The following is a 19,565-nucleotide window of genomic DNA, read 5'->3' as shown; positions in this document are numbered from 1 at the left end:
GTATAGTGACCTCCCGTTACATACTTGTATGTCTGAGAGTGGAATAAAATCTGAAATCTGTAAGTCCAACATATTATGTATAGTGACCTCCCGTTACATACTTGTATGTCTGAGAGTGGAATAAAATCTGAATCTGTAAGTCAAACATATTATGTATAGTGACCTCCCGTTACATACTTGTATGTCTGAGAGTGGAATAAAATCTTAAATCTGTAAGTCAACATAATTATGTATAGTGACCTCCCGTTACATACTTGTATGTCTGAGAGTGGAATAAAATCTTAAATCTGTAAGTCAACATATTATGTATATGTGACCTCCCGTTACATACTTGTATGTCTGAGAGTGGAATAAAATCTGAAATCTGTAAGTCAACATATTATGTATAGTGACCTCCCGTTACATACTTGTATGTCTGAGAGTGGAATAAAAATCTTAAATCTGTAAGTCAACATATTAATGTATAGTGACCTCCCGTTACATACTTGTATGTCTGAGAGTGGAATAAAAATCGGAAATCTATAAGTCAACATATTGATTACTAAGTTGATAAGGCGACCTATATTTTGGTTACTGTTTTCAGAATTAGTTATTTATGTCGCCTTAGCAAGATAACAAACATGTCGACTTATGATAAGTTTGTCGCCTTAATTATCACGAAAGGTCGACTTTACAATCACGGCAAGTCGACTTGATTATCATAATAAGTCGACTTATCGTGATAATTTATGGCGAGATTATCATATCGACAAATATCATGAGATAGATAGGTGTGATGTACGGAAACGTATATGGACCTCTACTTGGTATGATGGACCTCTACTTGTGTAAAACACAGCTAGTAGAGGTCCATATACGTTTCCGTAGTGATGTCAAATTCATACCTACGGGTGTAATACTGGTTGGTCTAGGGCAATGCACTCATACCGCCTGAGGCTGTAATTGCATGGCTACCTATGCAAAATAAAGCCTCGTGACGCTCACGTTCGATCAACAAAATTTCTATTTCCTCGGTAAATTTTTAACATTTTTTTTTCACAAACTTGATGCTTTTACTATAAAAATGCAAACAATGGAACTTTTGTTGAAAATATCACGTAATAAAAAATTGTCTTTCAATCGTTGATTTCTTCGAAACTATTTCAAAATGGCGGGATATTATAGTTGTAAAATTGCAATAAAACGTCGAGGTATGAAAGAAAAATACTCTTTCATCAGTGGATATGAAGGATAGGTATATTCTACCCTCGGGATCACAAAATGTTGCAAACCCTCAGCAAGCCTCGGTTTTTTACGTACATTTTGTGTGACCCTCGGGTAGAATATCCCTATCCTTCATATCTACACATGAAAGAGTCTTATAGTACAATCACATGAAAGGGAAATATAACATCGTTTTCCCCCGTCGGTGAGAGGGGGGGGGGGGGGTAAAGATCGTATTTTCTTGGTAACCGCCCATCTTTCATAAGGATCATCGTCATTTTATTTCTCCCATTGAGAGATATCAGATACAAGCAAAAACAATGACAGAATTAAAAGAAGATAAGATTTACAGTATGTGCGCTAAATGAAATTAAAACTTATAAATTGTAAAAACACCGCGCGAATCAGGAATATTAACATTTTACCACTTTATTGTAGGGAGATACAAACTTTCACAAAAAAAAAAAAAAATCCATGTCAGTTAGACCCTTGATCGTGAGTTTATGTATTCGAGTATATGTTGAAAACAAAGGACTATGTTTGGTTTGGGCCCTTTTTATGCCCCAAAATCCTGAAATTTTCAAAAACTGTTATTTAGTGATTAAGGTGTTGTACTTTAGTACATATCTGACTCTACTGTGTAGTTGCCGTAGTAACCATCCAAAATATGCATAAATTATGAAAAATTAAAGAACACACTTACTACGCATTTACTGAGAATATGTTCATCTTTATGAGAAACATAAACATAAAAATGCTCTATGGCTTTTTAAAACAAAAACAATGGCCAAAAATGTCAATATTGGCGTTGGAAGTATTCAGACGTTAAATTTTGGTTTCGAAAGAGTTTTTGTTTTCAGAAATTATTATTTCTAAAGATGTTAAAGATTTTTTGAAATCGTGAACAAATATTTTCACGGTGATATAAAATATTTTATCATTTATCTGAACTAATTGAGGTCGTGTACTTCAATTTGAATATCAAATATATTATAAGCCATACATACCTTTTACAATGTGTAATATCATTTCTTTCATATCTACGGGTGTAATACTGTCTGGTCTAGGGCAATACACACATGTTGCCTGAGGCTGTATTGCATGGTTACCCATGCAATAAAGCCTCGTGAAGTCACGGCGTCAACAAAATCTCTATTTGCTCGCGTAAAGTTTTAACTTTTTTTTTCACAAAATTGACTGGTTTTACTATAAAAGATGCAAGCAACGGAACTTGTGTTGAAAATATCACGTTTATTTTGCATGTATGGAAAATTGACTTCCAGATGTGGATTTCTTCGAATTTATTTCAAAAACGTCAAGGTGTGAAAGAAAAATACTCTTTCATAAGTGGATATGAAGAATAGGGATATTCTACCCTCGGGATCACAAAATGTTGCAAAAAACCCTCGGCAAGCCTCGGGTTTACTGCTATTTTGTGACCCTCTGGTAGAATATCCCTATCCTTCATATCCACTTATGAAAGGGTCTTATATATTATCAATCCTATCATAAGGTACGTATGGATGTCAACATACATAAAGTATTGCTTAAATATACAAGAATTGGGATATTTCATAATATCTTTTCTTTAGCGTAAGATCAATTTTGTAGAAGATTGCTTTATGTAGAATGTGCTCACTATATATATACTAGTGACATACCATTTAGTCCCCCGACTGTTTTTCGTCTGTTGTACCGCTAACCGTTACTAAATCACTAGACTTAGAGTAATGCTTCAACCAACCATTAAAAATGGACCCGTGTTGTGACATTGTAATAGAAGAATGAATTCTCTTCGTTTAAAAGTTTCATGTTCAGAAGGTTCAGAAGGACAATATCCGCTTATACATCATTTAATGTTTACCAGTTCTCTTCCGTAAATCCGGTAAAACTTGATATGTTACAGCTAACAATCTAGATTTGCTTAAAGAATACTAAGTATTCACAGGGACAAACAAACTTTAGTTAAAACATGGCTGTGATGTCATCTATTGTTATAGCTTGAGGTATAGTCAAAGCAAAGTCTACTATTATCACCTACTACTGTGGAATAGTTACCTTTTCGCTGTGGAATAGTTTGTGAACTATCCCACGGGAAAAGGTTAAATATTCCACAGTTGAAGGTAAGTGTATAGACCCCTGGTGAATATAGCTTAGCATGTACTCAGAAATACATCCTCATTCTTTAAATCAAAGGTGTGGAATACAGATTAACCCAGGTACTTGTCAACGTTGAATGTATTTGTAAACTTATTTTCATGATACCTATATATACAATTTTCATCACTTCATTCCAAATAAAATCATTTTCTTTCACAGCCATTGTATCCATAATCCAGAAAAGAATTCACATTAATAAATCCAGAAGAGAGATATCAAGATTAAATCCCATGAGGCAAATGCAAAAATGTTCTGCCAAAATAAAATTACAGATGCTTCACATGATTTTTCCATATTTCGTTATCCAAATCACTTCATATTCTATAAAAATGGCATATATCAAACAAATTAACATCCCAACACGTTTCATGCAGATAATTATTCCCAAGGAATACTATTAAAACACACTCTTTTGCCACATAATTTCACTTTTTATTGTGTAATTTGTGCCGGTAGTATTATGATCCAAAATATTGGGTTAATATTTTGTTGTGTTTCCCCTCTAAAATTTGATTAACTGGTATCTTCCTCAAAGGCCTGTGCTGCTGCATTGGGAAAGACTTTTACCCAAAACACTTTCCAATTTATATCCAAAAATCATCATTACTGTATTCCAATTTGCATACAGAGCTACATATTTATGGTCCTCCATGTTGAAAAGTGAAAACTAAACTGAGTAAATGTTTCAGAAAGTTCCATATAGTACCTGTGCATGGATCTTTCAAAAATCATGCAAATCATGATTCTTGATCTCCGAATGAGGTAATGGAATGAATCATGAATAGGTCTGAAGGTTAGTAGTAAGGGAGTGTAATAGTGGAAAGTACAAGTGACATTCGGTTCCATGTTTTAAGTATGAGAATTACGGGGCCTCTAACAATTCATGCTCTTGACTATTCCACAGTTTGAAGTGTTTCTCCTATACATATATTGACCTTGACTCAAACAAGATATGGACCATACTAGAGACATTTACAGATGGTCCCGTGTATATGATAAATCGTCATTTATATGGCGAAAGAGACGGGTCAGTATGGCCTTAATGGTATATAATGTGTAAGTACTTTTATTATCTTCAGCCTTATCTGTGACAGTGTGTGAGAGCTTTTGAGATGGCCCCTCAATTGTTTATCAGGTACGAGACGAGTTTGTCGCTGATATTATAAGCAAGCTCATGCACCTTGAGAAGAATAGGTGATAAGTTGGAATGCAGAAATGACAAGGAGATAGCGGGATAACAACAGGTCAGTGTAAGACTATACAAAAACTCTTTATAGAAATCCAGTAGGAAGTTTCAAGTATTTTATCCAATTTTGAAAACGTACTTTTTGCAGAAAGCCGTAATTAATCTGTAGGATAAAATCCTCGACGTTTGGTGACCTTGTCAGTGGTTTTATGTGTTTAAATTTCCACGGAAACTGACCTTAGAGCTAACCGATATTGATATGACGGATGACGAAGCAGTGAAAGCTCCATCAGCTATATGGCAAAAATTGTCTGCCCGACTATAAAGTTGTCGGTCACGGGCGGACGGACAGGCGTTAATATATTGTTGAGCATTTGTCCTCTTGGCCACAGGGACTTGTAACGTAGGTTGTGAGAAAGTCTACTGTTTATTATAAAAGGACAAGAGAACCAACGGCTCGCTTTGTAAGAGGTGCACCTGCATCTACAAAAGTCACCCGTTATTCGTCAAACATGGATACAAATATGTACAAATTTAATTCCAAAATATCCAATAATACATTTTTTTTGTCATATGTGAAAAAGACAACTTCAAATACGATATAATATATTAACATAACTTTATTTCACTATGAACATGGAAATTCCAGTCAGATTTTCTCACTGTCGTTATACTGTAGAAGAACAGGGAAAGTACACATTCCTGTCGCGTGCCCCAACCAGGTATCGAAACCCGGGTCTCCGGTGTGTGAAAAACTACGGCTCTACTGGACTGAGCCAAAGAAGCATGCTCCGTCACCCCCTGAGTGACAGAGAGATATAACACTATGTACAAGCCATCCACTGAAATCTACATGTACATGTAGGTCAAATGCACTCATATTCCTTGAACAAATTTTGTATGCAATCAATTCACTTTTTTGGTGACATTTTCCCATTGCAAATACAAATAGGCTATCTCTGCCATTAATCAACAAATTCAACAACTACATGTAGGCGAGGAATCACCAGCACTCGACTCTTGTTCATATTAGGTAATCCGTCATGGTAGGTTTTGTTGTACCCGCCATTTACCCGATATTGCACTGAAATTCTGTACCCGGACTCTGTGTACGTTAAGTTTAAGGACAATTCATTTTAAGTGAACATTAAATTTTGTACTTATATCGACACAAAACACTGTTCTCATATGGCGTGTAGTACCAGATATTTACTAAGACAAGTTTCATCTCCTTACCTGCAGGGTTAGGGTTAGAGTTAGGGGGTGGCGTGTGTACCAGATATTTACTCAGACAAGTTTCATCTCCTTACCTGCAGGGTTTAGAGTTAGAGTTAGGGGGTGGCGTGTGTACCAGATATTTACTTAGACAAGTTTCATCTCCTTACCTGCAGGGTTAGGGTTAGAGTTAGGGGGTGGCGTGTGTACCAGATATTTACTCAGACAAGTTTCATCTCCTTACCTGCAGGGTTAGGGTTAGAGTTAGGGGGTGGCGTGTGTACCAGATATTTACTTAGACAAGTTTTCATCTCCTTACCTGCAGGGTTAGGGTTAGAGTTAGGGGGTGGCGTGTGTGTACCAGATATTTACTCAGACAAGTTTCATCTCCTTACCTGCAGGGTTAGAGTTAGAGTTAGGGGGTGGCGTGTGTACCAGATATTTACTTAGACAAGTTTCATCTCCTTACCTGCAGGGTTAGAGTTAGAGTTAGGGGGTGGCGTGTGTACCAGATATTTACTCAGACAAGTTTCATCTCCTTACCTGCAGGGTTAGGGTTAGAGTTAGGGGGGGTGGCGTGTGTACCAGATATTTACTCAGACAAGTTTCATCTCCTTACCTGCAGGGTTAGAGTTAGAGTTAGGGGGTGGCGTGTGTACCAGATATTTACTCAGACAAGTTTCATCTCCTTACCTGCAGGGTTAGGGTTAGAGTTAGGGGGTGGCGTGTGTACCAGATATTTACTTAGACAAGTTTCATCTCCTTACCTGCAGGGTTAGAGTTAGGGGGTGGCGTGTGTACCAGATATTTACTTAGACAAGTTTCATCTCCTTACCTGCAGGGTTAGGGTTAGAGTTAGGGGGTGGTGGCGTGTGTACCAGATATTTACTTAGACAAGTTTCATCTCCTTACCTGCAGGGTTAGAGTTAGAGTTAGGGGGTGGAGTGTGTACCAGATATTTACTCAGACAAGTTTCATCTCCTTACCTGCAGGGTTAGGGTTAGAGTTAGGGGGTGGCGTGTGTACCAGATATTTACTTAGACAAGTTTCATCTCCTTACCTGCAGGGTTAGAGTTAGGGGGTGGCGTGTGTACCAGATATTTACTTAGACAAGTTTCATCTCCTTACCTGCAGGGTTAGAGTTAGGGGGTGGCGTGTGTACCAGATATTTACTTAGACAAGTTTCATCTCCTTACCTGCAGGGTTAGAGTTAGAGTTAGGGGGTGGCGTGTGGTGTAACCAGATATTTACTTAGACAAGTTTCATCTCCTTACCTGCAGGGTTAGGGTTAGAGTTAGGGGGGTGGCGTGTGTACCAGATATTTACTTAAGACAAGTTTCATCTCCTTACCTGCAGGGTTAGAGTTAGAGTTAGGGGGTGGCGTGTGTACCAGATATTTACTTAGACAAGTTTCATATCCTTACCTGCAGGGTTAGAGTTAGAGTTAGGGGGTGGCGTGTGTACCAGATATTTACTTAGACAAGTTTCATCTCCTTACCTGCAGGGTTAGAGTTAGAGTTAGGGGGTGGCGTGTGTACCAGATATTTACTTAGACAAGTTTCATCTCCTTACCTGCAGGGTTAGAGTTAGAGTTAGGGGGTGGCGTGTGTACCAGATATTTACTTAGACAAGTTTCATCTCCTTACCTGCAGGGTTAGAGTTAGAGTTAGGGGGTGGCGTGTGTACCAGATATTTACTTAGACAAGTTTCATCTCCTTACCTGCAGAGTTAGAGTTAGGGGTGGCGTGTGTACCAGATATTTACTTAGACAAGTTTCATCTCCTTACCTGCAGGGTTAGAGTTAGAGTTAGGGGGTGGCGTGTGTACCAGATATTTACTTAGACAAGTTTCATCTCCTTACCTGCAGGGTTAGAGTTAGAGTTAGGGGGTGGCGTGTGTACCAGATATTTACTTAGACAAGTTTCATCTCCTTACCTGCAGGGTTAGAGTTAGAGTTAGGGGGTGGCGTGTGTACCAGATATTTACTTAGACAAGTTTCATCTCCTTACCTGCAGGGTTAGAGTTAGAGTTAGGGGGTGGCGTGTGTACCAGATATTTATTCTTTCCTCAGACAAGTTTCATCTCCTTACCTGCAGGGTTAGAGTTAGAGTTAGGGGGTGGCGTGTGTACCAGATATTTACTTAGACAAGTTTCATCTCCTTACCTGCAGGGTTAGAGTTAGAGTTAGGGGGTGGCGTGTGTACCAGATATTTACTAGACAAGTTTCATCTCCTTACCTGCAGGGTTAGAGTTAGAGTTAGGGGGTGGCGTGTGTACCAGATATTTACTTAGACAAGTTTCATCTCCTTACCTGCAGGGTTAGAGTTTAGAGTTAGGGGGTGGCGTGTGTACCAGATATTTACTTAGACAAGTTTCATCTCCTTACCTGCAGGGTTAGAGTTAGAGTTAGGGGGTGGCGTGTGTACCAGATATTTACTTAGACAAGTTTCATCTCCTTACCTGCAGGGTTAGAGTTAGAGTTAGGGGGTGGCGTGTGTACCAGATATTTACTTAGACAAGTTTCATCTCCTTACCTGCAGGGTTAGAGTTAGAGTTAGGGGTGGCGTGTGTACCAGATATTTACTCAGACAAGTTTCATCTCCTTACCTGCAGGGTTAGAGTTAGAGTTAGGGGGTGGCGTGTGTGTACCAGATATTTACTTAGACAAGTTTCATCTCCTTACCTGCAGGGTTAGAGTTAGAGTTAGGGGGTGGCGTGTGTACCAGATATTTACTTAGACAAGTTTCATCTCCTTACCTGCAGGGTTAGAGTTAGAGTTAGGGGGTGGCGTGTGTGTACCAGATATTTACTTAGACAAGTTTCATCTCCTTACCTGCAGGGTTAGAGTTAGAGTTAGGGGGTGGCGTGTGTACCAGATATTTACTTAGACAAGTTTCATCTCCTTACCTGCAGGGTTAGAGTTAGAGTTAGGGGGTGGCGTGTGTACCAGATATTTACTTAGACAAGTTTCATCTCCTTTACCTGCAGGGTTAGAGTTAGAGTTAGGGGGTGGCGTGTGTACCAGATATTTACTTAGACAAGTTTCATCTCCTTACCTGCAGGGTTAGAGTTAGAGTTAGGGGGTGGCGTGTGTACCAGATATTTACTTAGACAAGTTTCATCTCCTTACCTGCAGGGTTAGAGTTAGAGTTAGGGGGTGGCGTGTGTACCAGATATTTACTTAGACAAGTTTCATCTCCTTACCTGCAGGGTTAGAGTTTAGAGTTAGAGGGGGGTGGCGTGTGTACCAGATATTTACTTAGACAAGTTTCATCTCCTTACCTGCAGGGTTAGAGTTAGAGTTAGGGGGTGGCGTGTGTACCAGATATTTACTTAGACAAGTTTCATCTCCTTACCTGCAGGGTTAGAGTTTAGAGTTAGGGGGTGGCGTGTGTACCAGATATTTACTAGACAAGTTTCATCTCCTTACCTGCAGGGTTAGAGTTAGAGTTAGGGGGTGGCGTGTGTACCAGATATTTACTTAGACAAGTTTCATCTCCTTACCTGCAGGGTTAGAGTTAGAGTTAGGGGGTGGCGTGTGTACCAGATATTTACTTAGACAAGTTTCATCTCCTTACCTGCAGGGTTAGAGTTAGAGTTAGGGGGTGGCGTGTGTACCAGATATTTACTTAGACAAGTTTCATCTCCTTACCTGCAGGGTTAGAGTTAGAGTTAGGGGGTGGCGTGTGTACCAGATATTTACTTAGACAAGTTTCATCTCCTTACCTGCAGGGTTAGGTTTAGAGTTAGGGGGTGGCGTGTATACCAGATATTTACTAGACAAGTTTCATCTCCTTACCTGCAGGGTTAGAGTTTAGAGTTAGGGGGTGGCGTGTGTACCAGATATTTACTTAGACAAGTTTCATCTCCTTACCTGCAGGGTTAGAGTTAGGGGGTGGCGTGTGTACCAGATATTTACTTAGACAAGTTTCATCTCCTTACCTGCAGGGTTAGAGTTAGAGTTAGGGGGTGGCGTGTGTACCAGATATTTACTTAGACAAGTTTCATCTCCTTACCTGCAGGGTTAGAGTTAGGGGGTGGCGTGTGTACCAGATATTTACTTAGACAAGTTTCATCTCCTTACCTGCAGGGTTAGAGTTAGAGTTAGGGGGTGGCGTGTGTACCAGATATTTACTTAGACAAGTTTCATCTCCTTACCTGCAGGGTTAGGGCTAGAGTTAGGGGGTGGCGTGTGTACCAGATATTTACTTAGACAAGTTTCATCTCCTTACCTGCAGGGTTAGAGTTAGAGTTAGGGGGTGGCGTGTGTACCAGATATTTACTAAGACAAGTTTCATCTCCTTACCTGCAGGGTTAGGGTTAGGGGTGGCGTGTGTACCAGAATTTACTAGCAGTTTCATCTTAGAGTTAGGGGGTGGCGTGTGTACCAGATATTTACTTAGACAAGTTTCATCTCCTTACCTGCAGGGTTAGAGTTAGAGTTAGGGGGTGGCGTGTGTACCAGATATTTACTTAGACAAGTTTCATCTCCTTACCTGCAGGGTTAGAGTTAGGGGGTGGCGTGTGTACCAGATATTTACTTAGACAAGTTTCATCTCCTTACCTGCAGGGTTAGGGTTAGAGTTAGGGGGTGGCGTGTGTACCAGATATTTACTTAGACAAGTTTCATCTCCTTACCTGCAGGGTTAGAGTTAGGGGGTGGCGTGTGTACCAGATATTTACTTAGACAAGTTTCATCTTCTTACCTGCATGCACTATCCCATATCGAAATGATCTCTATAAATGGTAATATGTTTGATCATGATAAATTGTCACATTGTCAAATGCTTATTACATGTAAAAGCCAAAGCTGATAGCTGATATAAAAAAAGGGAAGCATTATTTATCTCGTTATCAATAATTTAAATAAATCAAATATGATTTCGGCTTTTTTAGGATTCATTTATAGAATAATCAAGGTGTGTTTCCGGCTTTCAACATTGAGTGAAAAAATCAAGAAATTTAACAAACATAAAGACTTTTTTTAAGCCTAAATCAATTTTATTTCTATCAAAACCTTTTCTATTAATCGATTTTTTATTCAAATCGCATTTCCTCCTTGGTCCGTCCGTCCGTCCGTTTACAATTCCTGTTACCGCTATTCAAATCTCATATGTAGGTTCCCCTAGGCCCCTAGTTGTGCATATTGAATTTTGGGACCAATTGGTGAACAAGATGGCCGCCAGACATCCATTTATATGATTTTGGATTTTGATAATTAAAGTTTGTTACCGCTATTTCTCAGAAAGTACTGAAGGGATCTGTCTCAAATTTCATGTATAGGTTCCCCTAGGACCCAAGTTGTGCATATTGGATTTAAGGACCGATCGGTCAACAAGATGGCTGACCGTCACTGTGTCCGTCAGCCATCTTGGATTTTGATAGTTAAAGTTTGTTACCGCTATTTCTCAGAAAGTACAGAAGGTATCTTTCTCAAATTTCAGAGTTAGATTCCTCTAGGACCCCAATTGTGCATATTGCATTTTGAGACCGATCTGTGAACAAGATGGCTGACCGGCGGCCATATTGGATTTTGATAGTTAAAGTTTGTTACCGCTATTGCTCAGAAAGTACTGAAGGAATGTTTCCCAAATTCCATATGTAGATTCCCCTTGGACCCTAGTTGTGCATATTTCATTTTGGGACCGATCAGTGAACAAAATGGCCGCCAGACAGCCATCTTGGATTTTGATAGTTAAAGTTTGTTACCGCTATTGCTCAGAAAGTACTGAAGGGATCTGTCTCAAATTTCATATGAAGGTTCCCCTAGTACTCTATTTGTGCATATTGGATTGAAGGACAGATCGATCAACATAATGGCCAACCGACTTCCATCTTGAATTTTGAAAGTTATCGCTATTTGTCAGAAATTACTGAAGCGATATCTCTCATATTTCATGCGTATAGGTTCCCCTTTGGATTTAGTTGTGCATAGTACCTTTGTGACTGATCGTTCAATAGGATGGCCAACCGGCCGCCATCTTGGATTTCACCGCTGTTTCTCAGAAAGTAATGAAGCGACCTGTCTTAAATTTCATATGTTGTATGTTTGGAAAAGTTTGAAAAGCAGGGAAAAGATACCTCTTTCCATTGTCAGACATAGATCATTCTTTGGTGGGCGCCAAGATCCCTCTGAGATCTCTTGTTTAGATGAGTTTTGAGCACATTTTAACTACGTGCTATGAATAGAGATAACAAATATTAAAAGTCGATTTTATATTACGAAGTGATTGTCTTTCGCGATCTCACCCATGTTATTGACTTCCCAAGGTTGTATAGTCGCATGGTGTAAATAATGTACGATGTTATCTTTTGGTTGGAGAATGGTACCTATCCATTGTAACTAAAACTTGCTTTCTCTTTTGAACAGATTTATAGGAGTTGGCTCAAAATAGAGGGTTATAACTATGTCAAAAAGAGATGGGGTTATTCTAGGAGCGGCCGGAGGGGTGGCCACATTAGCATGGCGGCTTTGGTTCCCATGGCTACAGGATGACATGACAACCATTCGGTCGACCAATCGACAAGCAACAAAAAGCATCCGAGACGCCAAAAGTGGGCGTTTTATCATCGATATGTTTGAGGAGCAAGTCAAGCGGGTACCCAAGAAAACATTTATTCTTTTCGAAGACAGAATTTACACGTATGAATTTGTGAATAGTATGGCCAATAGAGTGGCGAACCTTGCCATGACCTGGGGACTTAAACAAGGGGACGCTGTAGCCACTGTCATTTATAATGAACCAGCATTTGTGTGGACACTGCTCGGTAAGTATTAGTACATATAACAAGTATTTTCATTGGATCTTATATTGATATCACCATTTGTATCACCTCTTCTGATTAGATGATACGGTTGCAAGATTTTCCAAAAGTAAACAGTCCTTCACAATTTCAGCTCGATTAGAGATATCGCTCGCTAGCTGTCGGTTAGTGAAATGTATAGTAGTAGTTTGATCAGTGAGTAAGAAATAAACTAATTTGTCATCAACAAATCGTTTTGTTAATGTTCAAGCAGGAGTCGAAGATAGCATGTACTGTTGGTACACGTAAAGCTAGTTTTGTTGCTATTTTACTGGTAAGGGAACAAACGGCATGACTCAAACGGCATGACTTTAATTTCATCTTCTTACTAATGCATCTTCCCATATCCCCCATATCTTTTAAGTGTATCAATAGGCGTATCCCACTTTCTGTATGATTAATAAACACCGCTATGTAGCTATCTTTATATGTCTGAATTGAATACCTCTGGACTGGTTCAGCCAAAGGGAGGATAATCGATCCTTTCTTCATATCTGGTATAACACCTTATCAGAATGTCTGATAAACATGTTTTAATACTGCTGCTGGGTGTCTCCAGGTGATGACGAATTTCGTCCATCTGTAATCTTGTTTTATAACTAGGTCTGCTGAAGCTTGGACTTGTTGACGCCTTCATCAACTACCATAACAAATCTGGACCGTTACTCCATTCCATTGTGGTTAGTGACGCCAAAGTCATTATCATAGGAGATGGTAAGTGAAAGTCATTATCATAGGAGACGGTAAGTGTAAGTTATTATCATAGGAGATGGTAAGTGTAAGTCATTAATATAGGAGACGGTAAGTGTAAGTTATTATCATAGGAGATGGTAAGTGTAAGTCATTAATATAGGAGACGGTTAGTGTAAGTTATTATAATAGGAGATGGTAAGTGTAAGTCATTATCATAGGAGACGGTAAGTGTAAGTCATTATCATAGGAGACGGTAAGTGTAAGTCATTATCATAGGAGATGGTAAGTGTAAGTCATTATCATAGGAGACGGTAAGTGTAAGTCATTATCATAGGAGACGGTAAGTGTAAGTGGTATTATCATAGGAGATGGTAAGTGTAAGTCATTATCATAGGAGACGGTAAGTGTAAGTCATTATCATAGGAGACGGTAAGTGTAAGTCATTATCATAGGAGATGGTAAGTGTAAGTCATTATCATAGGAGACGGTAAGTGTAAGTCATTATCATAGGAGACGGTAAGTGTAAGTCATTATCATAGGAGACGGTAAGTGTAAGTCATTATCATAGGAGACGGTTAGTGTAAGTCATTAAAGTCATTATCATTAGGAGACGGTTAGTGTAAGTCATTATCATAGGAGACGGTTAGTGTTAGTCATTATCATAGGAGACGGTTAGTGTAAGTCATTATCATAGGAGACGGTAAGTGTAAGTCATTATCATAGGAGATGGTAAGTGTAAGTCATTATCATAGGAGACGGTAAGTGTAAGTCATTATCATAGGAGATGGTAAGTGTAAGTCATTATCATAGGAGACGGTAAGTGTAAGTCATTATCATAGGAGATGGTAAGTGTAAGTCATTATCATAGGAGATGGTAAGTGTAAGTCATTATCATAGGAGACGGTAAGTGTAAGTCATTATCATAGGAGACGGTAAGTGTAAGTCATTATCATAGGAGATGGTAAGTGTAAGTCATTATCATAGGAGACGGTAAGTGTAAGTCATTATCATAGGAGACGGTAAGTGTAAGTCATTATCATAGGAGACGGTAAGTGTAAGTCATTATCATAGGAGACGGTAAGTGTAAGTCATTATCATAGGAGACGGTAAGTGTAAGTCATTATCATAGGAGACGGTAAGTGTAAGTCATTATCATAGGAGACGGTTAGTGTAAGTCATTATCATAGGAGACGGTAAGTGTAAGTCATTATCATAGGAGATGGTAAGTGTAAGTCATTATCATAGGAGATGGTAAGTGTAAGTCATTATCATAGGAGATGGTAAGTGTAAGTCATTATCATAGGAGACGGTAAGTGTAAGTCATTATCATAGGAGACGGTAAGTGTAAGTCATTATCATAGGAGACGGTAAGTGTAAGTCATTATCATAGGAGACGGTAAGTGTAAGTCATTATCATAGGAGACGGTAAGTGTAAGTCATTATCATAGGAGACGGTAAGTGTAAGTCATTATCATAGGAGATGGTAAGTGTAAGTCATTATCATAGGAGACGGTAAGTGTAAGTCATTATCATAGGAGATGGTAAGTGTAAGTCATTATCATAGGAGACGGTAAGTGTAAGTCATTATCATAGGAGATGGTAAGTGTAAGTCATTATCATAGGAGACGGTAAGTGTAAGTCATTATCATAGGAGATGGTAAGTGTAAGTCATTATCATAGGAGATGGTAAGTGTAAGTCATTATCATAGGAGACGGTAAGTGTAAGTCATTATCATAGGAGACGGTAAGTGTAAGTCATTATCATAGGAGATGGTAAGTGTAAGTCATTATCATAGGAGACGGTAAGTGTAAGTCATTATCATAGGAGATGGTAAGTGTAAGTCATTATCATAGGAGACGGTAAGTGTAAGTCATTATCATAGGAGACGGTAAGTGTAAGTCATTATCATAGGAGACGGTTAGTGTAAGTCATTATCATAGGAGACGGTAAGTGTAAGTCATTATCATAGGAGACGGTTAAGTGTAAGTCATTATCATAGGAGACGGTAAGTGTAAGTCATTATCATAGGAGATGGTAAGTGTAAGTCATTATCATAGGAGACGGTAAGTGTAAGTCATTATCATAGGAGATGGTAAGTGTAAGTCATTATCATAGGAGACGGTAAGTGTAAGTCATTATCATAGGAGACGGTAAGTGTAAGTCATTATCATAGGAGACGGTAAGTGTAAGTCATTATCATAGGAGACGGTAAGTGTAAGTCATTATCATAGGAGACGGTAAGTGTAAGTCATTATCATAGGAGATGGTAAGTGTAAGTCATTATCATAGGAGATGGTAAGTGTAAGTCATTATCATAGGAGATGGTAAGTGTAAGTCATTATCATAGGAGACGGTAAGTGTAAGTCATTATCATAGGAGATGGTAAGTGTAAGTCATTATCATAGGAGACGGTAAGTGTAAGTCATTATCATAGGAGATGGTAAGTGTAAGTCATTATCATAGGAGACGGTAAGTGTAAGTCATTATCATAGGAGATGGTAAGTGTAAGTCATTATCATAGGAGACGGTAAGTGTAAGTCATTATCATAGGAGATGGTAAGTGTAAGTCATTATCATAGGAGACGGTAAGTGTAAGTCATTATCATAGGAGATGGTAAGTGTAAGTCATTATCATAGGAGATGGTAAGTGTAAGTCATTATCATAGGAGATGGTAAGTGTAAGTCATTATCATAGGAGATGGTAAGTGTAAGTCATTATCATAGGAGACGGTAAGTGTAAGTCATTATCATAGGAGATGGTAAGTGTAAGTCATTATCATAGGAGACGGTAAGTGTAAGTCATTATCATAGGAGATGGTAAGTGTAAGTCATTATCATAGGAGATGGTAAGTGTAAGTCATTATCATAGGAGATGGTAAGTGTAAGTCATTATCATAGGAGATGGTAAGTGTAAGTCATTATCATAGGAGATGGTAAGTGTAAGTCATTATCATAGGAGATGGTAAGTGTAAGTCATTATCATAGGAGACGGTAAGTGTGTTAAGTCATTATCATAGGAGACGGTAAGTGTAAGTTATTATCATAGGAGACGGTAAGTGTAAGTCATTATCATAGGAGACGGTAAGTGTAAGTCATTATCATAGGAGACGGTAAGTGTAAGTCATTATCATAGGAGACGGTAAGTGTAAGTCATTATCATAGGAGACGGTAAGTGTAAGTAATTATCATAGGAGTGGTAAGTGTAAGTCATTATCATAGGAGACGGTAAGTGTAAGTCATTATCATAGGAGACGGTAAGGTAAGGAGTAAGTGTAGTCATTATCATAGGAGATGGTAAGTGTCGGCTCGGAATCGGTAGGACGACAATGCAAATAACAAAATATAATAGTATCATTTTAAATCTATAATGTATATGCATAGAGCACCAATAAGAACAATTATTTTTCATTTTAGTAATATCATGTTTATATCATTTTCTGCAATAGAACAGAATTATCATATGTTAAGGTAACCCATATGAAATCATAACACATTGAATAGTTTATGGTCCTCTTGCCCGTAAAGGCATTAAAAGCGAGATTTGTTTTCATACTAGTGAAATGTGTAGAGAAATGCTGCATATCTAAGTGAGTGAGATTGCATTGAAGTAAAGATTCTTTCGACTTTTCTCTATCATATTGGATGTGTAGAGAAGTAGTCCTGATGTATGTAAGTTACGAATTTGTGTGTTTTGAGATATTGTAGTATAACCTTAAGACTAAAAATATCATTACTGTGGCTACGTTGTCTGTATAATACATAAAGATAGACAAATCTCTACCTCAGGTGACGAGCTCCTAGACTCCATTGATGCCATAAAAGACAAACTCCCAGCTGATATTCCGATCTATGTATATGGAAAAGCAGGATCCGAACTCCCTGATAGATACCTGTCAATGGACACGGAACTTCTAAGAGTATGTCCAGCAGAAATTTGTAAAACTGTTCGATCCCAACTGACACTGAAATCCTTAGTCTGTTACATCTACACTTCCGGTACTACAGGTAAGTTGCAGTAGATACACCACGTGCCCGGTATATTAAAGTCGATGAAATTTACATTTGTGGTAAAACGGATGAGATTTGTTCAAGTAGTCAGGGAAACATTTTAAATACTGTCGATATAACAAGCTAGCTAAATTGATGTATCTTATGCTTTGTGTTAAACTTTAACATCCTTTTAAAATTATTTGAGCAAAGACGAACTAGAAATGCGTAAATATTTTAATCGTGACCTAGAATGCTATAAAAACCACTATTCCTCACTTATGTTTGATAGATTAAGCAAATACTAGTACATACATTTTAATGTTTGTCAACTTTGTTTGTTTTATTATTTTAACGTCCTATTAACAGCCAGGGTCATGTAAGGACGGCCTCCCATGTATGCGGTGTGTTGTGTGTTAAGTGCGAGGTGCGTGTTTTGGGAGACTGCGTTATGTTCATGCTGTCATGTGTCTTCTTGTTGCTCTATCAAATTCATTCTTTAGTCGGACACCTTTACATCACTTTGTAACCTAACCACCATTCTTTAGTCGGACACCTTTACATCACTTTGTAACCTAACCACCATTCTTTAGTCGGACACCTTTACATCACTTTGTAACCTAACCACCATTCTTTAGTCGGACACCTTTACATCACTTTGTAACCTAACCACCATTCTTTAGTCGGACACCTTTACATCACTTTGTAACCTAACCACCATTCTTTAGTCGGACACCTTTACATCACTTTGTAACCTAACCACCATTCTTTAGTCGGACACCTTTACATCACTTTGTAACCTAACCACCATTCTTTAGTCGGACACCTTTACATCACTTTGTAACCTAACCACCATTCTTTAGTCGGACACCTTTACATCACTTTGTAACCTAACCACCATTCTTTAGTCGGACACCTTTACATCACTTTGTAACCTAACCACCATTCTTTAGTCGGACACCTTTACATCACTTTGTAACCTAACCACCATTCTTTAGTCGGACACCTTTACATCACTTTGTAACCTAACCACCATTCTTTAGTCGGACACCTTTACATCACTTTGTAACCTAACCACCATTCTTTAGTCGGACACCTTTACATCACTTTGTAACCTAACCACCATTCTTTAGTCGGACACCTTTACATCACTTTGTAACCTAACCACCATTCTTTAGTCGGACACCTTTACATCACTTTGTAACCTAACCACCATTCTTTAGTCGGACACCTTTACATCACTTTGTAACCTAACCACCATTCTTTAGTCGGACACCTTTACATCACTTTGTAACCTAACCACCATTCTTTAGTCGGACACCTTTACATCACTTTGTAACCTAACCACCATTCTTTAGTCGGACACCTTTACATCACTTTGTAACCTAACCACCATTCTTTAGTCGGACACCTTTACATCACTTTGTAACCTAACCACCATTCTTTAGTCGGACACCTTTACATCACTTTGTAACCTAACCACCATTCTTTAGTCGGACACCTTTACATCACTTTGTAACCTAACCACCATTCTTTAGTCGGACACCTTTACATCACTTTGTAACCTAACCACCATTCTTTAGTCGGACACCTTTACATCACTTTGTAACCTAACCACCATTCTTTAGTCGGACACCTTTACATCACTTTGTAACCTAACCACCATTCTTTAGTCGGACACCTTTACATCACTTTGTAACCTAACCACCATTCTTTAGTCGGACACCTTTACATCACTTTGTAACCTAACCACCATTCTTTAGTCGGACACCTTTACATCACTTTGTAACCTAACCACCATTCTTCCATTATCTGTATCCTGATTCCTCTATATGAATCTTCCAGGTTTGCCCAAGCCAGCGTTAGTAAACCAAGCCAAAGCGATAGGTCTGTCCAAGTTCTACCAACAGGTGTGGTATAATGAGAATGACGTAGTGTATGTCGTCACACCTCTCTACCACAGCGCCGCCTGTGGGCACGGACTCTTCAACACCATAGACGTCGGTAAATATTTATAAAGTCACTTCTCGATGCCCGCAATTTCTTGGATAAAATAGACAGATAACGACTGGTTCGTGTTCAATGTCGCTGCATTACTTCAATGTTTGAAATCATCCTAGTTGTAAAATTTATTATCTCCATTGAACATTTTATCATCTTCATTTCATGATCTTTATTGTAAATATGATATATAGAATATTTCTTCAATTTGTATTTTTACTATAGGCAATACAATGCAAACTTTTTACCAATTGGCAACGCTCTTTCTTATATCATAATATACTCTTGTAGTGATGATAACAAATAATGACTTGT

At 38.5% G+C, this 19,565-nt stretch overlaps 1 protein-coding gene across 1 annotated transcript in view; it reads left to right on the top strand.

Moving 5' to 3' along the window:
* Positions 1 to 4,281: 4,281 nt before the first annotated feature.
* Positions 4,282 to 19,565, top strand: part of LOC138332905 (long-chain fatty acid transport protein 2-like) — a 23,747-nt gene continuing 8,463 nt past the window's right edge. Inside the window, exons 1-5 of the mRNA XM_069280926.1 lie at positions 4,282 to 4,607; positions 12,135 to 12,532; positions 13,172 to 13,282; positions 17,049 to 17,267; positions 19,095 to 19,253. Of these exons, the coding sequence (XP_069137027.1) occupies positions 12,172 to 12,532; positions 13,172 to 13,282; positions 17,049 to 17,267; positions 19,095 to 19,253 (850 nt within the window). The 5' untranslated portion in view covers positions 4,282 to 4,607; positions 12,135 to 12,171. The remainder of the gene's footprint in view (positions 4,608 to 12,134; positions 12,533 to 13,171; positions 13,283 to 17,048; positions 17,268 to 19,094; positions 19,254 to 19,565) is intronic.

This window comes from Argopecten irradians, chromosome 10, assembly GCF_041381155.1.
Source record: "Argopecten irradians isolate NY chromosome 10, Ai_NY, whole genome shotgun sequence".
Classification (NCBI taxonomy): domain Eukaryota; kingdom Metazoa; phylum Mollusca; class Bivalvia; order Pectinida; family Pectinidae; genus Argopecten; species Argopecten irradians.
This window is presented reverse-complemented; position numbering and strand designations above follow the sequence as displayed.